This window comes from Denticeps clupeoides, chromosome 5, assembly GCF_900700375.1.
Source record: "Denticeps clupeoides chromosome 5, fDenClu1.1, whole genome shotgun sequence".
Lineage (NCBI taxonomy): Eukaryota > Metazoa > Chordata > Actinopteri > Clupeiformes > Denticipitidae > Denticeps > Denticeps clupeoides.
Window position 1 is genome coordinate 30,847,575 of NC_041711.1, and position 22,272 is coordinate 30,869,846.

The 22,272-nt window shown below is 45.6% G+C and overlaps 1 protein-coding gene across 1 annotated transcript in view; it reads left to right on the forward strand.

Annotated features, from left to right (window-relative positions):
• Positions 1–21,441, forward strand: part of rspo2 (R-spondin 2) — a 43,142-nt gene extending 21,701 nt beyond the window's left edge. The window contains exons 3-5 of the mRNA XM_028980273.1: positions 4,520–4,663; positions 4,784–4,972; positions 20,106–21,441. Of these exons, the coding sequence (XP_028836106.1) occupies positions 4,520–4,663; positions 4,784–4,972; positions 20,106–20,221 (449 nt within the window). The 3' untranslated portion in view covers positions 20,222–21,441. The remainder of the gene's footprint in view (positions 1–4,519; positions 4,664–4,783; positions 4,973–20,105) is intronic.
• Positions 21,442–22,272: the final 831 nt, after the last annotated feature.

Sequence of the window (22,272 nt, forward strand, 5' to 3'; positions counted from 1 at the left end):
CTTTGGCATTTGTATTCAGTTCTCTCTGTGACTAGGGCCTGCAAACCAAACCACAGACAAAATGAGGGACACACCTAAATCTAATCTCTTAGCGGTTGTGTAAAAGCCGGTTTGTTGATGATTTTGTACAATACTGTACAGTTTTATACTGTACACTGCACATGGGTGCATGGCGCATTCATTTGTTTTCGGCTCTGACTGGATCTTGGCAGCCCTGGCACCCTCAGCCGGGTCACAAAACATATGGGCCATGGAGCGCTCTTTAATACTAGCCAGGAATGCTGTCATATCTGCCTAATTTCTTCTCACATGGTTGATGGGAACATCAATAGGCCACACAATTAAGGCGGGAGTCCACTGCGTCCATGCAGGAACCCAGGAAAAACCAGAGACTCTGGCTCGGCCTGCAGCAGAACCAGATGACATGGCTGGGTGTGAGTTAGTAGACCATGTGATGTCCTTCTGCCAAACTCTTGATCATGAAAGCAGGGCAAGTCAGCAGTACCCACTTAGTAGGACTTGGGTTGGGAAGATGGAAAATGTGTGGCTTGTTTTTAGTATTTTTTTATTTCATTTATTTTCCCTCTGCACCTCCACTTAGTGGCAACAGCTCTGCTTGAACTCGGTCATCCCTGCCTCTTGCCATGGACTTTCATCTGCCTGACGAGGCTTGATAACTCAACCCCCAATTGAGAAGATAGGTCGTTGTGGGTTTAGAGGAAATTTGGCCTCATTTTTCAGCATGATTCATTACTTTGAGCCATAAAAGGAAAAAGAAGAAGAAGAGTAATCACTTAAATAAATCAAGTGAACACTCAAGGCACTGGCAACAACAACTCAAACAGTCAAAATCTGAGCACATACTTTGACTGTCCATGATATAATTTGCTCATTGTCTTTTTGTGTCTCATCCAGACCACAGCAGAGAGCTTTGTTTGCCACAAGACTTTCGGGATTAGATCACCCCACAGTTTGACGATTCAACTCAACATGCACTTGACATGGCAACCACTCGTGACTGAAATGAAAAAATAATTAAACTGAACCAAACTGAAATGACAGTGGTCCACCTAACCATGGAGTAACCATGCAGTTACCGTCCAGGGAGTGACCCCACTGGAAGCGGACATCACGCAAGCTCTCCCGATTTTGAAGTGGTGGGAGCCAGCAGTCACCGCACCAGGAATCAAACCCGGTCACTAGCCTACCACACCTGTTACTGTACAACCAAGGAACCAAGGAACCAGACTTGATGTGGCATTCAGAGTGCATACTGACAGCATAATGATGTCTAAAGAACTCACTGTCTGAAAGTGAAAGTGAAGTGATTGTCATTGTGAAACACTGCAGCACAGCACGCGGTGACACAACGCAATGTGTCCTCCGCTTTTAAACCATCACCCTTGGTGAGCATTGGGCAGCCATGACAGGCGCCCGGGGAGCAGTGTGTGGGGACGGTGGGGCAGCGGTGGCCTAGCGGTTAAGGAAGTCACTTCACTTTCATTTTCACTTTCACTTTACTTTGCTCGGTGGCACTTCAGTGGCATGGTTTGGTGGTTTGGGATTCGAATCGGCAACCTTCTGATTACGGGTTCGTTTCCTTACCTGCTAGGCCACCACTGCCCCACAAACTGATAAATTCCCATAACGGGACTCGAACCCGGGCCGAAAACTAGGAATCCTAACCGCTAAACCATATGGGAAGCTCTACAACCAATGAATCCTAATCAGGGTCACGGCTGCCAGAATCCATCCTGGAATACTGGCCATCTGGGCAGCCCATCTCACACACCAGTCACACACCATCCACCCAGCGTGTGTGCCTTTGGGTGGTATGAAGGAAGTGGAGAACTTGGTGGAAACCCACACCAACGTGGGAAGAGAAACCACACACGCAAAAAGCCGGACCCTGGAGTCAGACGCACAGCCTTAATGCCAACCGCAGAACCACCTCTGTCCTTAAGCATTTTTTGTCCTACTTTATTTCTGCTTCTTCCTATTAGGTGACACGTGACACATGTCTTGTTATAGTTACATGTGGCTGCACCACTAAAGATCACTATTTTTACACTATTAATTGTGCTAAACACTAATCCCAGAGAACGGTCCTGGGAACTTTCTTTTTATTGCTTCTCTCATAGTAAATTCTATTACTATGAACCATTGTTGTCTTTCTTGCCACTTTGCACCCATTTGCACTCATTTTAATTGTGGAAGTGAGAATGCGGCGAAAGATAATGCACTTTGAGAATGTTGGCAGCGCTGGTCCTCTACGGGATTCTCACATGGCTGGGCCAGATCGGATGACCTCATTATTTCTTATTAGTCTCCCTGAGGCACCTTAGCCGGACTTTGAAGGTGGCACAGAGGTTAATCCGGTGGAAGCAGCTAGCCTTCTTCTCCCAGGCACCTGGCGCAGCAGCCCCTGGATGGCCGACGAGCAGCAGATGCTCCCTCAGGGACGGGCCGTTGCCTGCTAGCTGATGGGAAACAGTTAACATGAAGCACTAATGGTCAGACAGCACTGTCTCACGTGCCACCGCAGTGGAGGAAGGCATGTCAGTCATCTCCTCGCCCAACACACCGGCTCTTGGCTCCGTTATCGCTCTTTATTCCCGCATCAAGGCTCACTGCAATTCGAAAATAAAACGTAGCTGAACCGCGCAATATCGTGCCTCTGCCTTTCAACCCCTCTGTGTTGTAAACGCCCCCAAGGTTACAAGACGGACCAGCGCCTGAGATGATTCCCACATGTTGGTTCGGTTTAGCTGCGCAGACGCTCAGGTGATGACAGGCCCACGAGCGCCCTCAGCCAGAAGAAGCGGGAGCGCACACGTCCAATTAGAGCTGCTGATTTATCAGCCCGTGTCCCCGCCATGGGCTGGACGTGTAGAGACACTCCCGACTAATGGGAGGTCTGGTTACAATGAGCAGGAACCCACGCTGTTGGGGGGGGGGAAGTATCCGCCACACGGCATAACTTTAGCTGCTCGACAGCTGTTTAGCAAACAAAACAGGGCATTTTTAGGCAAGGGACGTTGGATTTAAAGAGGGACGATTTCAGGCAATGTTTGACAGTCATACTGTAGATCAGCAGAGGTTCATTCCCGCTACTTTCCCAGACCTTACATTCAAGTGGACTTTGAATCGAGCCTGATTTGTCTACATTGTGCTGTTTCAATTTAATTTTGATATTAATTTGCTTATCATCCAATATTTCCATATTACTTTTGATGCCCCCATTCACAAGATCTAGTTCCTTGGTTTGAAATAATTACTCTTGAATTACTCTTCCTCAGCAACCTTGGCCACCTACCACCACACGACCGAGAATTTCACCAGATCCTGTGATAAGACCGTAAAGACGTTAATCTAGTCCTACCTCGTGCTATTGTGGACATAGTATTTGCCTAATACATTGTGTTACACACACACACACACACACACACACACACACACACGCAATAAATTGAAACGTGTGTTTGCGCGTGTGTGGTAGGTTTGTTTAGACTGGAGAGACTGGAGTGAGTGGGCAGGGAGAGGCCGTACTTCAGGGTTCAAAGCGAAAAAAGGGGAGGGACCCCCTCCTTGTGGAGGAATGTGGACGATGGTTAGCTGGAGATGGGCTAATTAAGGGGCGCGATGGTGAGAACCTTTTTCTGTAGCCGGAGAGGGTCGGAGATAAAAAAGAACACGAGCCACGGGAAAAGCGGCAAAACGCATGCGGACAGGCGCGTCCGTACCTGGGAATGCCACCGTTTGGGTCCCATCGGAAAAAGCGGGCCGCTCCGGCGCCGGTTAATCGCGCTGCTCAGCGCGGCGCTCCGGTGGCGTGGCTCGTGTAATTTGGCCAACGTGCTATTTGCAGAGCAGGCGCTTGATGACACGTCGGCGCGCGCCATTGCGTTTTATGCGCTGTGGTTGGGTGGGGCGTGGGAGGATAAGTGCGGTATGGCACTTTTCACCAAACACTTAGATGGGACTGGTCAGGGGCTTGTGACCCCCCCCAAACTCCGTCAGCTGAAGTCAAATAGGATTGCCACATGGGGGAATTTGGTTCCTAGCCGGTCCTTTAATCAGACTTCGCTCGGTTTGTGTCAGCGTGACCGTTTAACCCCTGGCGGTAACAGTAACCTGTGCGATCTGGGAAGTTTGGTTCAGAAACTCCGAGGGATAAGCGGCACCCAAAGCAGGCCACATCGGCGATGGGAAACTAGGCGCAGAAAAATTGCTCTTTGTTGTTGGTGTGATCTGCTTTCCTTCCAGCGCTGAAAAGGGGGTCACGGTGAGGTAATCCCCCCGCAAACCCTTCTGTCACTTCCCCGCGGCGCTCCGAGGTCCCCGCAGCATTTGTGAACCGATTCTGAAGCCAAGCGGGCTTGTCGGGGGAAACAAGTGGGCTGAAATATTGCATGTCTCCGGAGAGAGAAGTGTGTGTTTCTCAGGGCATTAAAAAGTCTTTTCGTGATCTACTCAGCCCAGATTAGCGGACACTTTTCTTTTCTTGTCTCTCCTCCAGGGTGCAGAATAGAAAACTGCGAGTCCTGCTTCAGCAAAGACTTCTGCACAAAGTGCAAGCCCGGCTTCTACCTGCACAAAGGTCGCTGCTTTGAGAAGTGTCCTGAAGGCTTCGCCCCTCTGGATGACATTATGGAGTGTGGCGGTAAGACCTCAACAGACGCTTACATGAGCACGTTGCTGTTTAATTATTCAGTGGCTTCCAATGGAAGATGGCGGACTGTGGTGCACACCGTGAGAGTTGAACCTTCTCTCCCCGTCACAGAGGGCTGCGAGGTGGGCCAGTGGAGCGAATGGGGCACCTGCACCCGGAGAAACAAGACATGCGGCTTCAAGTGGGGTCTGGAAACGCGGACGCGGCACATCGTGAAGAAGCCGCCCAAGGACACGATACCCTGCCCCACCATCGCGGAGTCCCGGAGGTGCAAAATGGCCACGAGGCACTGCCGGAGAGGTGAGCTGTACATGTAGCGCGTGCATTCATTCTTTGCATTCTTCGTTCAGATCTGTTGGACTGACAACAGGGAAAGTACACGTGGAAAAGAAATGAATAAAAGTATGCATTGCACATTCACAACATTAAGGGTGGCATCAAGAATCACTATTCTGTTCAATTACGAGGTTAAGCAAGTAACCAAATAAACTGTGAAAGTGCCCAACAGTTCTTGCACCAAGTTCTGGATTCATGTAAGAAGCATAATAAATACACTCACCACAACACAGTATCAGTGGGAACCCTGAGCTCTAGAAGTTCTCCAGAGATATTAAATAATTTTATCCAACTCTAGCTTGTGGGTTAAATTTATCTGGCCTTCAAAACTGACCCAAGTGTGGGAAAGAGGCTCAGATATGGCATGATAGGGAGATGACCTGGTCATTTTTCAAAATAAACACACCGCAGACGCTAATAATCAATGAAATGGGAATAAAATAAAACCTTTTTTCTGTGCAGCCCCGTGGCTGGAGACCTATGCTGTAAAAGAGTTCTTTAAAAGTATGTTGCTGAAGGATTGTAGTAGAAACAATATTGGTATAAGAGATTTTGATCAAAGATAAAGAGGAAATACCATATCTGTAAGACTTGCTTTTTCAGGAATAGATGTTCTGAGCTTTCCATACATCTCCTAACATTTAGTTTGATTCACCATCGTTATACTTCAACTGCTCCTCACAGTGGTTTTAACTTGTTAATTGAACAATGTCCAACTTATGCAAACGTCTTTAAACAAGTTTATTCTTTATTTTTTGCGTTTAAGCCTTTATGGAGGATGTCCAGCTTGTCCACTGCATCCAGTAGATTCGAAGATTTTTTTCTCTTGCACATCACCTGTCTGAATATAAACTCAACATGAATATACCAGGGAGAGAGTGAAAAAAGTGCTTCTTTCCTTTCTCTATTTGCTTTAGTTTTTTAGGTGCACAGTGGCATTTTCATCTATGAAATATGCGTATTTTTCCAGTGCGGCTGGGTTAGCCAGTTCTTTCTTTTTTTCACTCTATCCCCCCTTTTCACTCCCCTTGTTGCCCTGTGGAATTGCTCTTAGTATGAAGTGCAGGTTTCCTCAATGGCACTCTCTGTTTCCTCTCCACTATTTGAGAGTTATTTGCGGTACGCACTGCATGTATTTTGACCATTAAACGAAAAAGTCAAATCTGAGGGAAAATATTTTTAGTGTAAATACAGCCAAGGAAATATTTTTCATATAATGTTTAGTTTTTCAGCAGATGGGCCAATGCTGCTAATGGAAATAATTGCCTCATTCACGAGAGATTTTTGAGGAGGATACAGTGCAATAGTAATTTATTCTCTTCCTTTTTATGTTATTCTTTCTGCTCACCTGAATACATTTTTGTCTCTCTTGTCTGCACTAATTTAGTCCGTTCCTGGGATAAGAACTGTACTGCCAGGAACTTTATGTGTGATATGGAGATCTTTTTGTTTTCTGCCTGCTCTGCACTTTTGAGTGTACTTTAGGTTTTTTTGTTAGACCGTCAGGAACCCGTAGCTCCTACGACGTACGGCCGGAGAAGCGGAGTCTGGTTGCTTCTGTGTGCGGACCTGGCAACGCTGCGCCCCATGAATTAAAACATTATCTCTGAAATGTTTGGGAGAGAAGCGCAGTTCAGCAGATTAGCAGCGAGTATCTTTCAGTGAGCGGAGATAAGCCGCGATGGCCTCTCAGCGGCCGGCTCTGCCGAGGCTAGGGGAAGTGCCGGGGATGGAGGCTGCGATCGTCCGGCACATTTTGTTCCTGTACCCTGTCTTTCAATACTCACAGGCTTGACATTTTCCCAAAGTGTTTTACGGTCTTCTTTAATTAAAACCCCGCATCGCGAGGCTGAGATTGCGTTGTCATATATGAGGTCAGGGTCTCGGGGGGCTATTGTGAAAGTCTTAATCGAATGCCTGGCGCAGGGGTTCCTGTGCTGGGCTTTAAAAACTACATGTCAGTTCATCTTATGGAAGCCCCTTTCGGGGTCATATGGTCCTTGAGAAGTTGAACATGTGCCTGGAAACCTCACGGTTCATGCGACTTCTGTGTTTTCTTAAGCCGCGCCGTATTCTGGGGAGGAATAAAAAAACGAAATTGCTCTTTGTCGAATTGTTCAATTGCTTTTCAGTCCGAGAAAACTGTAGTGCGCGCACAAACCCATTCAATTGGAAAAGTGTCACCGATGTGGGTTAAAGGGAAAAGGGTGAAGGATGCCGATCTTGTGTCAGCACCGGGCCGTAGAAGCAGAGCTGCGTGTGAGCGGTTGCTGGATGAAAGTCCAGCGGTTCACAGAGAGGCCTCGCTAAGAGGGAGCCTGGCATAAAATACCTTGCTGTTGACCTTACATTCCTGTGGAAGGTATCTAATACGGCAGCTTTTCTGTTGTAATATAGTAAATTAAGTCTCGGGACGTAAATAAGATTATGACCGAGACTGCAAACACAATGTATGTTGTGCCTCGGTGAAATTTCAGAGTGGGCCGAGGAAGGAGGAATTCTGAGAGGCAGGGAGTGGGGGAAAAAAAACAGAACGACCAGGTTTGGAATACGTATTGGATTACGTAAGAGCAGACCTTGCCGATTGCTATAGATTAAACGGAGACTGGAAATAAGTCGGGGGAAGAGCGCCTTATGAATATACACTATTTATGGCCGTGTTTATCTGATCGCCCAGCTTCCATATCTTAGCGCTTAAGTAATACTGTACAGACCTCTTTTTGTCGATCAGCTTAAACGGGACGTATGGGAATCGGGGAATGATATTTTTTCTCCTAAGAACCCGTCTGGACGTCAGAGGATAGCGTAAGGCATCAGGTAGAGCTTGTGTCGTGTGATGCAGCAGGGTAAATGAATGGCTTTTGGAGCGATGCATGACTATCTCCCAGCAGGATGGTAATTATCAGGCCCACTCAGTCTCGGAGGAACACGCAGAAACCCTTCATGTGTCCCGCCGGTCCCCACGGTGGTCTTGCGGAGGAGGCCGTAAACACGGTTTATTAATGGCTGCCCACAAGAAAAAAGGAAACGGTTGCTGCCCCCACGGCATCCCCCCCCCGCCCCTGTCGTCATTTCTCCGCCCCGGTGAAGCAGGGTCGAGGCGGGAACAGATGATGACACGGGGGCCACACGTCAGGAGCTTCCCGCCCGTCAACCCCTCCGGTCCTGTCATCTGATTCAGTGGTTTGCAAACAGACGTGTGACAGGCGCAACCCGGCAGCCGCCCGGATGCTTCGCTGACTGGCAGGAACAACTTCGCTCTTTTTCTTCCTTTTCCCAGCCGTTTCTGCTCGATTTTCTCCCTCAGAAGGTTATTCCATGTCAGTAATATTAAATGTTGTGTAAACAACTTAGAATCCTGCTCTCTAATCCGGACACGTAATTCCCTCGCGCCAGATTTAGGGCGATTGGGGTTCTACACAAACCACACTATTGAAACTCATTGGCTAATTTTGCGCAAAGTGGCAAAGAGGCTTTTCAGATTCTCAGACGGTTTGAGAAGTGGCGTGGTGAAGTCACGCGTAAACGAAGTCGCGGTGCGTGAATGTGCACCAGGAAGGGGTTCCGGGATGAGTAGGGCTCGCAGGCACCGCGGTGACGGGCAGGGAGCGAGGAGGGCCGTCCGCTCATTGGATTAGGCGCCTCTGCCCCCGGGGCGAAGCAGCCCTTTGTGGCAGGATTGATTTCGCGTTCTGGTAACTGGAGAAACACATGCTGCACTCGGTTCACAGTTTACTTTGCCAGTTAAGGGCCCGTCTGAAAGGACTGGACGCCCTTCCACTTGCATTTAAGAGTTAAATGAAATCTGGCACAAATATTAGTGGCCGGTTGCCTGCAAAAAAAAAAAAAATTAATTGGCTCCTGCCAGTGCAGTAAGTGAGTTAGGCCTGATAAGACATGGCAAATCAAGTCAGGATGTCTCAAATGTAAGCTATGTTTACTTGCACAGTTGTCACTCGATAATCCATTTGTGCTGAAGACAAGGCCAGCTGGATCTGACCCTATTGTATTTACTCTGATCTCAGTTTGCAGTGTCAGGTTGCTTTTTTTTGTATCTAGCTCTTCACAAGCACAGGGCAGGGACTGTCGACTGGAAGTGTACTCAGGGGTCATTAACCCTCTTTTCCGATTCGATGGAAAAAACGTAAACTCCAACGTATCAATATTCCTTACGGTTCAGATGGGTTAAATCAGGGGCCAAAGTGGCAGAAAGGCAAGTTCAGTACATTACATTTTACTGTAACTCTTCATTTTATCTTACACAATCCACCCATGTAAGGCCCCCCTCACTCTTGGCTACCCCTCTTTTATTACTGCATCAATGTGTGTACATAAATATGAGTTAATATTCAGCTGTTTGCATTCTGAGCAAAGCAGGGCCTTGGACGGGCTTTTTCCTCCTAGTACACATTTACCTGTGTCAGCTAGTGACACCTTGATTTCTCGTGACCCGTAAAACATTCAGAACGTAACAGCAGAAGTGAAGAACGAGCATCTGAAAGCAGCCCCACCGATGGACCCTGCATTTTCATATGCCCCGTTGATCAGTGCAGAATAGACAAGCCTTTTCGGTCGTGACCATTTGTGTGGTTTGGAAAATAAATCAGCTTTTTTGAACGACTTTATGTTCAGACATACCCGAACACTCAGTCAGTCTGGCCAGGAAAAAAGACGCACACTTTCAGAAACAACTAATCCGGTTCTTATGGGGCGTGCTTTCCCTCGAACTGAAGAGAAGTGTGGACAGCCGCCCAAAGCAAATAGCCCATGATGCTCTTTTGCCATAGCAGCGGGGAAATCCTTTATTTAGGATATTTTGGGGTTTTTTATTGAGGTGATGTTCCTTGAAAATCCCATCACGTGCCAAACCTTCAAACGGCTCTGGGTGAATTATGAGTGGCAAATATTGCGAACTGACCCTGGGACGTATTATCCCGCCCCCCCATCGGGGCACAGGACACTTTCCCAGGCAGGCAGAATGATTATCTGCGCCCCCGCAACGTGGCCTGTCCTGACCGGTGAGCTGATGGAGTAATCTTCACTTAATGAGCTGACTCCGCGGGGGCGCCACGGTAGCCGTGCAACTGACCTCTGGGGTGATGCGCCTCGCCGTGGTCACACGGGGCTGGGGGGCTACACGTCAGTCAGAAGGCAGACCTTACCCACCAATATGCATTATTCACACCAAGCACACAGAATTGTAGAATTTGTTACGTTATCAGTACGTAGAAAGCTGATAAATGCCGTGTGAGGTAATTCGCCATTCATTTCAGATAGTAAAGTGGGGTAATTTATGGGCTGTTGACTTAGTGTTTTAGATGGTTTAGCATTTTGGTACAATTTATGGTCGAAAAGGTGAAAAAAAAACGGCCAGTAGTTAGTCGTTTTCTGTGTAATAAAATGTCATAACCATTCTGACCGCAAGTGTGATAATCATAGTTGGAATCAAACCGTAGCTTTTGGGGAGCCCTATTTTCCTGTGTGCACCAGGACTTCCAAAGTTATATGTGTCCAGCTAAGTTGCGTGTGAAGCCGCACAGTCATTAGAAGGGTCACTACAGGAAAAGAAATGTAATGCATACGTAATGAGACGTCAAAATAGCTATACAATGTATAAAACGTCCCAGAGAGGTTGTGTATAATGGTTACAACATCATACATTGTCCATATGTTATAGTGGCTGAGGACAAAAAAAACACAATATGTAAGTGAATAAAATGGTTCTGCTTGTTGCTGATACCCTCTAAGCACTAGCAGACTGATTGGGGCTTTCAGGCTTAATCCAGTGGTCTTGTTGAGGTGGTCTGGTTACAGGAAGTCAGCCTCATCGCTCTGGAGTGAAATGGATCGCCCGACCCCATCCGGTGACCCCGAGACGATTGCCGATCTGCAATTGAACGGGAGTGGATGAGGGATGGTTAGGATTCGGCGCTGGAGATCAGGGAAATTATGAGTCGCAGTTACAAGCGAACCGCAAACACACCCGGAGCGAGACGGCGCAGTCGGCCGCATGATTCATGGGACGATGCTGTCTAAACCTCGTTACCCCATTCAGATATCAGATACTGCTAATTTGCCATGTACACCATGTTTGTTCTAAATCAGACAGGGATTACCTACAGTCCCGTGCTAATGAGACCCTTCATCCCTTTCCTCAGATGGGCGGAAACTAAATACGTCCATTCTGGCCTCTTGGAGGCTGTAATTTTGTGACAGAGCGTTAATCATTACATCTCCGGACTTGAAAGACATCTACAGTTTAAGCGACCATTTATTGCTCTGTGTTCGTGCCCCTTGAGCACTTTAGCTGTGTTAAATCTTCCACAGCGCTAGAAAGTCATTACCAGTAGTCTCTGGCCCCCTTTTTCAAGAAGCCACGGTTACATTCCTTGTGGGGGGGAGTGGGAGTCTCTGATTAACTCCCCACAAAGTGCCCTGCTCCCTGACCAAAATAAATATAGCCGCTGTCATTCTGTCAGCAACTGTCTTCGGAGAGCAATATTTGAAACACCCCACCGTCCCGCTGGCTTTTATATGGAGAATCCATCGTCATACCACAGGCATGAGCCATAAACATGTGGAGGCCTTTGGAAGAGCAGGGGGTGTGGGGGTTGATGTGTGTGTGTGTGTGTGTGTTGGGGGTATTAGTGTTCACTGGAGTTCCACATTTGTCTGACCAGGAAGAATATGGGCAATTTCCTCTCACTCATGACTGGGTGGAATAATTCCGTGAATGGCCGATCCAGGTGTGTGTTTGAGCAAAACCTATGAAAGTACTAGCAGTAGAGTTCTAACAAATGTTCTCTCTCATTTGTATGCTGTATATATCACATAGAAGCATCTATGGGTAAAAGGCATGAGCATACCAGTACAGCCTGAACTGGGATATGCTCTGCACCATTATAAACATGCACACACAGACCGCACGTAGACTGGAAAAAAAAGGGACAAAAAAAGACTGGAAGGCACAAAGGGACGCGTTGCTCATAAAGGACCTTTTGTCGTGCCACACATTTCTGCCGGGACACTGGTGTACCCCAAAAACGCCCCCTCCAGCGGGCCGGCCTGCAACATCTGGAACGCAGTTGGAGCGGCCCAGCCACCAGAAGCCCCCCTCACTGCGCTATTCGTCCCCAACTTCCCACTCTCACCCAAGCGGGTTTCCTTATAGAGACGTCACGGCTCTAATGACTCAGGGGAAGCAGCGGCTACTGACCAGACAAAATCCACTTCTTCATTTGCATGTGTCTTCATATAGTTCAGTAAAGTCACAAGTCACCTTTAAGTTTAATCGGTTGTTCTCCAATGTAAAGATAAAGAGGGGGGGGTCAGACACATTACCCTCCAGGCCCGTGGAACGAAATTAGCATCCTATGGCGCTGTGATGAAGCTTCGCGGTAATGAGGGTGGGGGGTTGAGTCACTTTCATTCCACGGGGTCTCGTACCTCGCTGGCCGCTCTGAAGATGCCGCTCGGAGTCTGTAAATCCTCCGGTCGTTTTTACTAGGTGAGAGCTTCAAATCACGACCTAAATTGCGCTGTAATCAAACGGAGCCAAAACATACACACTCGGCAAAATGTCTGCCATATGTGGGGTGCAGCTGCCGGTTTGTCTTCTGAAGGAGAGCCCGGGGACGCCTTTTGACACTGAGCTGCCGAGAACTGGGCCTTACGTGACTCCCGGCCCATCGGCGGCCGATAAAACGGCGTCTCCTTCACTCAGGCCTTCAGATGAGTGGCGGGGTTCTTCGCCCAGGCCTCCCCGTGGGGATCCCCAGGACACAACGCCGAGCTGTAAATAAACATCATGCCTTCAAGATAAAAGTCTTTCTCTCTGACAAAAGCAGATCGATTTCTTTCCCCCCTTTGTTTCATGTCTTTTTTTTTTCTTTTCTTTTTCAAAGAACTGTCAAACGTACAGAACCGTTTTCGCACATGGCCTAAATAAAAGAAGTTTGAAAGTATATAAATTACAACCAAAAAAAAGTGAAAAGGAGATAAGCGTGACTCCAGTGACTCGAGCCATTTCACAGAGATTTGTGTCCACTTTACAGGCTTAAGCCTGCCTGATTTGCCATGGACCCCCAAGCCCCCTGGTGCTCAGAAGCCGCCCCGCCGCTCGGAGAGACCCGCGCCCCGTTTCCCCCCATCGGAGGGAAGGATGAAAGGGCTCGAGGAGAAATGAGAAATAAAGAACGCGGCCGTGCTGCACAATTTCCTCCGACATCCCTCACGCCTGCCCCGGGGTGTGCTGGGGTATGTTACGGCGGGGGGGACACATCGCGCAGACACGTCGCGCAGATGTAAACACGGCGGCCTTCCTCTTTATCGCCGCTTCTGGAAGCCCGTGTGGACGGGATCCACAGCGGCCAGTTCGCCATAATGCGAGGCTCGGGGTGTCGCTTACGTGCCGCGTTGTAAATCTCGGTGCCCGTGCTGCCTTATGTATTTTATACGCGTGTGAGCGGGACGGCCTTTCCTTGACATCGGGACAGGCTTTTCTCGGAAAGCCGACCTGCTGCCCCCCCCCCCCAAACCCCACGTAGACTGGGCTTCCAGCTCTCTGCTGACCGTGCTACATTTACATTTTACATTTACAGCATTTATCAGACGCCCTTATCCAGAGCGACTTACAATCAGTAGTTACAGGGACAGTCCCCCCCTGGAGCAATTTAGGGTTAAGTGTCTTGCTCAGGGACCCAATGGTAGTAAGTGGGATTCGAACCTGGGTCTTCTGGTTCATAGGCGACTGTGTTACCCACTAGGCCACTACCACCCTAGTGTTCCCTTGCTCCTCAGTTTGACTGTAAAGGGGCACAGATCAGACGTGATAAAGCCACCTGGTCGGCTTCTGTGGCGCGGCGTGGATTGTATATGAAGCCGGGGGTTTGGGGTTCGCTCTCTTTCTGGGCCTGGGCTTCCGCTGCACAACTCCACCGGCCCCACCAACGCGGGAGACCGGGCAGATTCAGGAACCGAATGGGAAGCAATGGTGCAGAGGGGTCACATCCCTGGCTGTTCTGTCCCTTTCTTTTTCCGTTTTCTCGCTGTTTCTTCTGACCAAGTCCATCATGAGATTTCGAACCCTGGCATGGAAATTAGCAGAAGGGATTAGAAACGGTGTGTAAAATAACTACACAGAACTGAAACGACAGAATACATCACTTAGACCTTAATAACGTTTAGTAAGAACATTATTTTGTTCCCATGAATTTAACATTGGTAATTCTTTTTTATTTTTATGTCTTCTTACACATTTTGTCCAGTAAACTTTGTGCCCTTAATTTTGGTGGCCATATTGTTTTTATTTTTTACAGATGCAAAAATTAATGTCACACATCTCGAAATGAACAAAATGCTAAATCGTTCTTATAATTTGATTAATTTCAATAAAACTGTCAAGTCTGAAATAATTTACTAAATTTACTAATTTACTAAATGTACAGTGATAGAACATTAAAAAAGATAATAAATGCCATACATTTCACTGGAATTATTACTGTTAGCATGTTAAATGATCGGGACTATTAAACGAGTGCTTCCTAATGAAACTGTTTGATACGCCTAACAGCAGAGTGGAGAGCGGACATGAGCGATTGAATACAGGAAACAGGCCTCTTGCAGTTCCGCCGTATCAATGCTCTTTTATATTTCACCATGCAACAGATGTTTAAGACCATCTGAGGGAGATCAAAGTCTCAGATTGAGATCTGACTGTACGATTGCAGAAGCTAAAACGGAACCAGAAGCAACCCACCCCCAGCCGCTCTGCTCTGACGTTTAATGCAGTTGACATCTGCCACAGAGCTAGAGAATAACTGCGAGAATTTGTTGTATTCTTTGATTGCCTTGATCTTTTAATTGGTGTGTTGCTAACCTTTTGCACTGTGGTTCCCTTTATCACTGAAATCCAGCCCTCTCACTGCCTGGCTCGATGGTGTTGCCACGGTGACAGCATCTCTAGGGTACAGAGAAGACTCTGTACTGTCTATTCCCAACTACAGTCGTCTAACAGGAGGTAGAGCTGCTAAATAAACACAGAACACAGCTCGAAACGACTGATGCCCCTGATGATAAATAATAACTGGAATTTTCTTCAGCCTGTCAGCCAATCTTCATAATTTCCCCACATGGACACCCAAATTGTGCGGACATGGTCACGCGAGTTCCAGGTTTCAGGACAGAAGACGATAATCTTCAGGTCGGGTTTTCTCTCCTACTTATTGTCATCAGACTCCGGCTTTGAAGGCCAGGGCTCGGTGGGCCAACCTGCTGCTTAATCTCCCATCAGGACCTCTGCCATTTCGCAGATGAGGAAATAATGAGGCACCTAATCCCAACATTAGCTTTTTAAATCGGAATGCATGTGTTTTAAATCAGCCACGCAGAGCAGCCCTGTGATTGTAAGCAGAGCCAGGGGGTGGGCCAGGAGGGGAAGATGACGGGTGCAAGAGATGGCAAAAAGAGGAGAGAAGGTATGATCCAAAGTAATCCTGTTAGGCAAAGTGACGCTGTGCAGAGATGTTCCTGTCAGCCAGTTGGCAAGATGAACTTCTCGTGAACAAGAGTGGACTTTTTAAAAAGGAAACTTTATAGTACTGTGCAATGGTTCCAGTGTGTCCGCCTGCTTACTTATTTGTCTGTAAATACAAAGCATTCTGCTAGACGCTGACCTGAAGACCTTCCTCACCCTCTACAGCAGTTAGGGTGGAAGAGGCAAGTTAAACACATGATTATCTGGTCCAGAAGTCCATATCAGCATGAAATTCTTCTGATAAAGTGAAAGTGAAGTGATTGTCTTTGTGAAACACTGCAGCACAGCACACGGTGTGTCCTCTGCTTTCAACCATCACCCTTAGTGAGCAGTGGGCAGCCATGACAGGCGCCTGGGGAGCAGTGTGTGGGGACGGTGCTTTCATGGCTGCTTACCATGGGTTGTTGTATGCACCGTGTGTTGTGCAACGTTTCAATGTGTGTGACAATGACTGGTGATCTGGCTGCTTTGAGTGAAATAGGACGATTCTTACAATATGTCACTGCTTACTGGAAATAGGGCAGCTTATGTGTCTGCCACTGAAATCACCTGCAACAGGCTTGCGAGCATCAGAATTTGACCTTAGAGCAAAGAAGAAGCTGCCCTAATCTGATGAATGAGGGTGGTAGTAGCCTAGTGGGTAACACACTCGCCTATGAACCAGAAGACCTGGGTTCGAATCCCACTTACTACCATTGTGTCCCTGAGCAAGACACTTAACCCTAAGTTGCTCCAGGGGGGGACTGGCCCTGTAACTACTGATTGTAAGTCGCTCTGGATAAGGGCGTCTGATAAATGCTGTAAATGTAAATGAATGTTTCCTTTAAAGCCAGGTGCTTGTACACTGTGCATCTTGTGGAGATATGGCCGCAGTATGGGCGACACGTGTACCCCAGATCTCAATATTACCAGCCATCTGTAGGATGTGCTGAAGAATGATTACATTTTTGGAGGTCCTACCTCTCAACTTACAGAACCTACAGGGTCTGCTGCCATGATCTTAATGCCGGATTCTATGAGAGGCCTGTTGGTTTTAATGTTGCGGCAGATGAGGGCTATTTTTTTTTCGATCTTGGTACAGCCTGCGTGACTTGCACCTGTTTTTACCAATTTTCACAACTTTATTGGCAACCTATCCCCATCTTTACTAAAAATACGTACCTGTAATTGCAACAAATCATTTGACCATGAAAACGGACCTCTAAAACTGTCACTACTCCTGTAAACCGCCTAGTACCTTTCCGTACGCACACGCACACATGCTGCATAAATACTTTCTTAAGCTGTTTTAGCAGTGCTGTCTATCCCTTCCCAGACAAGAAGGAGTGAGGGGAATCTGGCTCCAGCTACGTTCCCCTCACTGCATTATAAATGTATGTGTGAGGAGACCCTTAATGGCTGCTAATCCAATTTCTGCCACTGAAATCAAATCTCACTGGCGCCAGCCGTCCTATCCTTCACTCACAAATAATGCCTTTCGCTTTGGAGTGTTTATGAAAATGATGAGCCGCCAAAAAATTCCAGCTTGGCCATCCGAAGTTTTTTGGAGCAGTAATCCAACTTCTTTTTTTTTTTTCAGGACCTGACAACTATTAATTGTTGGTCCCCATCACTGAGAGTAGGAGGACTGGAGATGTTTGGAGATGAAACCTTTTTACCGCTTTTCACTTAATGCCTTCCCTGAGGTCGTCCATTGATTTTCCTTAAACCACACGCCGCAGTGATAAGATTAAACCTTTGATATCTCAAGTATTTGAACTGCAGGGATGAAGTCAGTTGGGCCTATCACCATGGCCTCGACCGTGGCAGGTCATCAGAGGTGGCCTCCCTCCTCTTCCTCTTGTTAGGTGAGCTTAAGGTGACATTGAAAATTAGGACTTATTTTCACTTTATACTTATAAGCAATGAAAAGTGATATATTAAAATTCCCAATATTTATTGTCTAAAGAAATCAAACACTGACTAGACAGCAGATGATCACTGTGTTTGTTTAAGGGTAGTATTCTTTGTGGAATAAATGTGGATATGCCATCTCCTGTCTGCCATCGTGAATTAAAATGTATTTAAAAAATAACTGCAGCGTAGAATATGAAAATAGCTTAGATTTCAAGTCTGAGGCACAGATTTCTTGTAGTAATTTTTACAACACATAAGCAGGTAGGTGGTACAGTACTCCGGTTGAAGGAATGGAAAGAGAAAAGAAGAGTAATGGATGACAATGAAACGGTTGTGGAATGTGTGGTCAGGAGGGGTCAGCTAAGAACTCCCACCAGAGAGCATGCAGGGAAGTTTAATCTTTCTCTGCCAGGTGCTTTGGCAGCAGATAAGATAGTATGTGGCAGAAACTGTTAAAAATGCATTTCTTCAAAATTCTCACAAACACACACTTTTTATATATCATTTAAAACCAGAGCATATATATCAGAGCATGCATGCACTGCCATTGGCAATTAATCTTCTAATCTTTCTTTTCTTTTTCTTTTTTTAGTGGCCTGAGCCGGTTCATGTATCTGCTTACATACACACCGACAGAACATGTTCACTGTGTGATTGGTGCTTTCAAACATGCAATAAAAGACGCATGAGAGCGTGTGCGAGTGCGAGTGCACGCTCCCTCTGTTTCTGATTAGCTGATGTTTCTTGCTTTGTTTTGTTTTACTCAAAAAAAAAAAAACTGTTTAACTTTTTTTTTTTGGCAGAGTTGGTTCTAATAATAGAAGAAAGGTTGCATATAATGAAGTTATTCTGAATCTGATTTAAAAAGGGGAAATAATATTTCGACAGCCAATGCCAATTTAGCATTTCTAGTGTGCAAAAGCATAAAGAAAAGCAATGAAATTCAATTTTGTATGTATGTTAGGCAATTAATGTATTTCTACATTATATTACTAATCTTAGTCATATATTTTAATATAGACATAATAATAACAATAGTAATGAATGCAAGAAAAACGTGTTAGAGTTGGATCCAGATTTTTGTTCTGAAGAGCACTATACAAATGAAATAAATACAATCAAGGTGATTGTTCTGGTTAAACCATTGTTTTGGCGGCTCACGGACAATGTGTTGACTGGGTGTGGGTTGCCCTCTAGCTGCCACTTGTGAGTACTCTGGTGAAAGAACTTGAAAATCGGACAGTCTTGAAAAATACGTTCTCATTGTTGTTGTAAACAATGAAAGGTTCCTTTGTTCCTTTGTTCTTTGCAAGTTCGGACTTTATTCCGGCTGCAATTCCACCTAAATCCCAGTATCTGAACAAATGTGCTTTTGCCAGTTATGGACAGTTGTCCTGGGTCCCTTACTGCCATCAAAAATGACCCATTTCCATTTGATTTCCTTGAAGGTCTTGTTTGTGAAAAGCTTAGCAACACTGTTTTGAATGAAAATGTGCTTTTTAAATGTCATTTAGGAAAATATCCTACTGGTCCAGGTGAACGTCCATGTCACGCATATACAGAGAGCCATAACTTTTACGGAGCTGGCTCTGAATTAGATTGAAAGTGACATTTACTAAAGGAGCTCAGCAACTTTCTCGCCTCAAGTGGAAACTGCCTGAATGAGGGGTGACTTATGTGGTGCGTGTGGAGACTTGGATAAGGCTCAGATATGCAACAAGACATCGTCTGAATGCACCAACTGTTTTACACATTGGAATGCCAAATTGTTGGACTCACAAGATTTTCTCCTGAAATAGCAAGATTGGCCTAATTGCAGGAAATTATACTTGGCACTACAAACTAAAATAGTTTTAAAATTGTTATAAAAAAAAACACACACATACAAATTCTTCCATTTCAAGAATGCTTCATGAATAAATGTTTTTTTTTTATGAAGTCAGTGCTAAGAATGGCGTTTAACTATGATTGACAAACTGAGATAAATGTACCACACATTATGCACATTTGTCTAATTTTCACCAAGCTTAATGGCCTGAACAAGTGCAATAGTAAGAAATTCAACCATTTCCCAAAAAGCCGATGTGGGGAATTTGTTTTCTCAGTCTTTATCTTCTCCTATTGGTTGCCATAACTGTTCCATGACAGATGTGATCTCAGCGTCCAAGCAAGACCAGCTTTCAATACGCCATAGATTTTCACCCTTTTCCATCCCACCTCTGTGAGAACACACAGACGTTCTCTTGCTAATCTCACATCTGAATGCTGATGCTGTTAGATGCTTTGCACTGTTTTCATGCTGCCAGTCTTTCCCAGACCACTTTGTAGGTCGCTATGACACCTGGGCTTAAATGAAAGTCCTTATTGTTTGCAGATTGGTCGGGCTAGTATACCAGTTGTGCCTGTGTGACCAGTGTCAACTGAAAACTGTTCTGTACATTTCTGTAAATCTCGCTTTCCATGGTCGCTGAATGATGGTCTATTTTTTACTCTTCTTAATGAAGAAATGAATTTTACTTGCCTTCTGAACATGTGATGTAAATGACACACAATTCGGGGGTTTTGCCTTTCCTGTAGGCGGCTTTAAAAGCTACTGTGTGATGAGTTCTCTGGGAGCTTCAATCTGGAAGATTAAAGATTTTTTCCCACCCTTTATTTCTCACTCAGGCCCAGGGAAGCACCGGACCAAGGAACCAAAGAAGAAAGCGAACAGACAGAGGCTGCGCCTGCGGGCCCAGAACCAGCATAGTGACCACCTGGCCCTGGGACGTGCGAGCCAGTGAGGACTGAGACGAGCCCCCTGTGGAACTAACGACACAAAGCTGCTAGCCGCTGCTCCACACACACTCACCCTCACCCCCATTCTATCTCTCCCACACACGTATCCCCCTTTCTTTCTCCCTCCCTTCCTCTCTCTCTCTCTCTCTGTGCCGCCGACTGCTTTCCCTGCGATGGTGGCACTGCCGTGCCCCCCGAAACCCACTGTGACGTTACTGGGCTTCATAGTAGCTCTTACCCCTCTCTGCTCCCATCTCGTCAAAGTCTGAGTTGAAAAGTGGAGAACAAAGATGGAGATTGTTTTAAAAAAAAAAAAAAGATTAATCCTTATGAAATAAACAGGACGTTGGTGTAGCCGATGCTGGTCAAGAAAGATGTGGGTGAAGGAAGCAATGAAACGGAAAGAGAAGCCGAAGAGGAAGTGAGGGAGTACCCACGTTATGAAGAAGACAAAAAAATAAAAAACTAATGGACGGCTTGAAATAAAAAAAAAAAAAATGAGACTGGAGTGTATTTATGTTGAATCAAACGTTTCTTTTCCTGATGGAGGTGGAATGCATCAGGTACTGCCTTTATTTTTGGTGATTATGTACATTTTTTGAGAGTAATGATAACAGATACCATGCATAGTTGCAAAGTATTTTATTCTCAGCACAAAATGTTTACGTCAAGACCGCTTTATGCTTTAACTGTATATTGTGGATAAAGAAATTTAGTTCTACTAGCATGGCCACAAGCTCGTGTACATAGTGGTTGAGTTTATCTAACGATAAAGCATATTACTGTTTTTTCAGTATTGACTCCTTAATGGTCTTAAATGTGTTAGAAAAACTAATACCCAGCTACAGATTAATACGAAGATGAAAAACACGCAAGCGCATAACCACCACATAGCTATTACATTTATTATATGGTATATATTTGATTTATTTATTGATTCTATTTTGTACTTTTTATGTTTGGTGACCGGTTTTATCTCTGTTACTGTTATTCTCTGTGCAGAAGTATTCTTTGGAGACCTTATAACAATACAGCTATCGTCCCAAGTGGGAGGTTGACTCTGTCTGTTGTGTCACTATGGACAGTTGGTGTCTCATGCGTTCATGTTCCCCACTGTAAACGCAGATTAACTCACAGTACTCTAGATTGAATGTTCATTAAAAAGACCAAGAACATAGTCATTGGAATGTGTACATTGTGTTCAATTAAAAATACAGTTCTCACAGTCGGATTTGGTGTTATATATTTCTGAGCCTATATATTCTTACTTTCTCAATAACCGGTCAATCATAACGGTGGGTCACTCGATTTGTAAAATAGCTTTAAAACAAGTTCTACCTTGTTCTTTTTTTATTAATCTAAATCCAGAACACATACTTGATGTGACATGCTACATCTCATAAAGCACATTGAAATGTGGGTTCTTAGAATTAAGAACACAATATCAAGTTAGTTTTTGTCTCTTTTAACAACTTTTCCCACCATTCTTCATACGTTACCCAGCTCACTGAGTACAATGAGCTCATCAAATGTTTCGCCTCCACATCAGTTCAGTGTTCAAATAAACCTTGAAGCAATCCCCCATGATCTAGTCCAATGTCAGACATGCAAGAGCTCTGCCTTTAAAAACACAGACACTTATTGGTGACATTTCACACAAAAAGGGATTAAAAGGACAAACAGTGTTCTGAAAAAAGCCCTTCAGCTGTAATGTCAGGTCCACATTGGCCATGTTGGAGCTGCAGAGCTCTGGTAGCCCATTCTGACTCATGCACACATTCATTCTATCAGACCTTTTATGTGAAACCCAGTAGATCCTCATTCATTTCCATGGTTTGTAGAATCGAAATATATATATAAATATATATAAACAGTTTCCCCGCTGTCAAATTTCTGCTGGGTTGCCAGAAAAGTTTCATGCAAGTCACGGCCAATTAACCCAGAGACGTGTACTGTATAATCACTGGCCCTTAAAAAAATGTGAAGCCTGATCTGCCAGACAGCTTATGAACACACAGTAGCAAATTCATCCCATTCAGTCCCATATATTATCTTT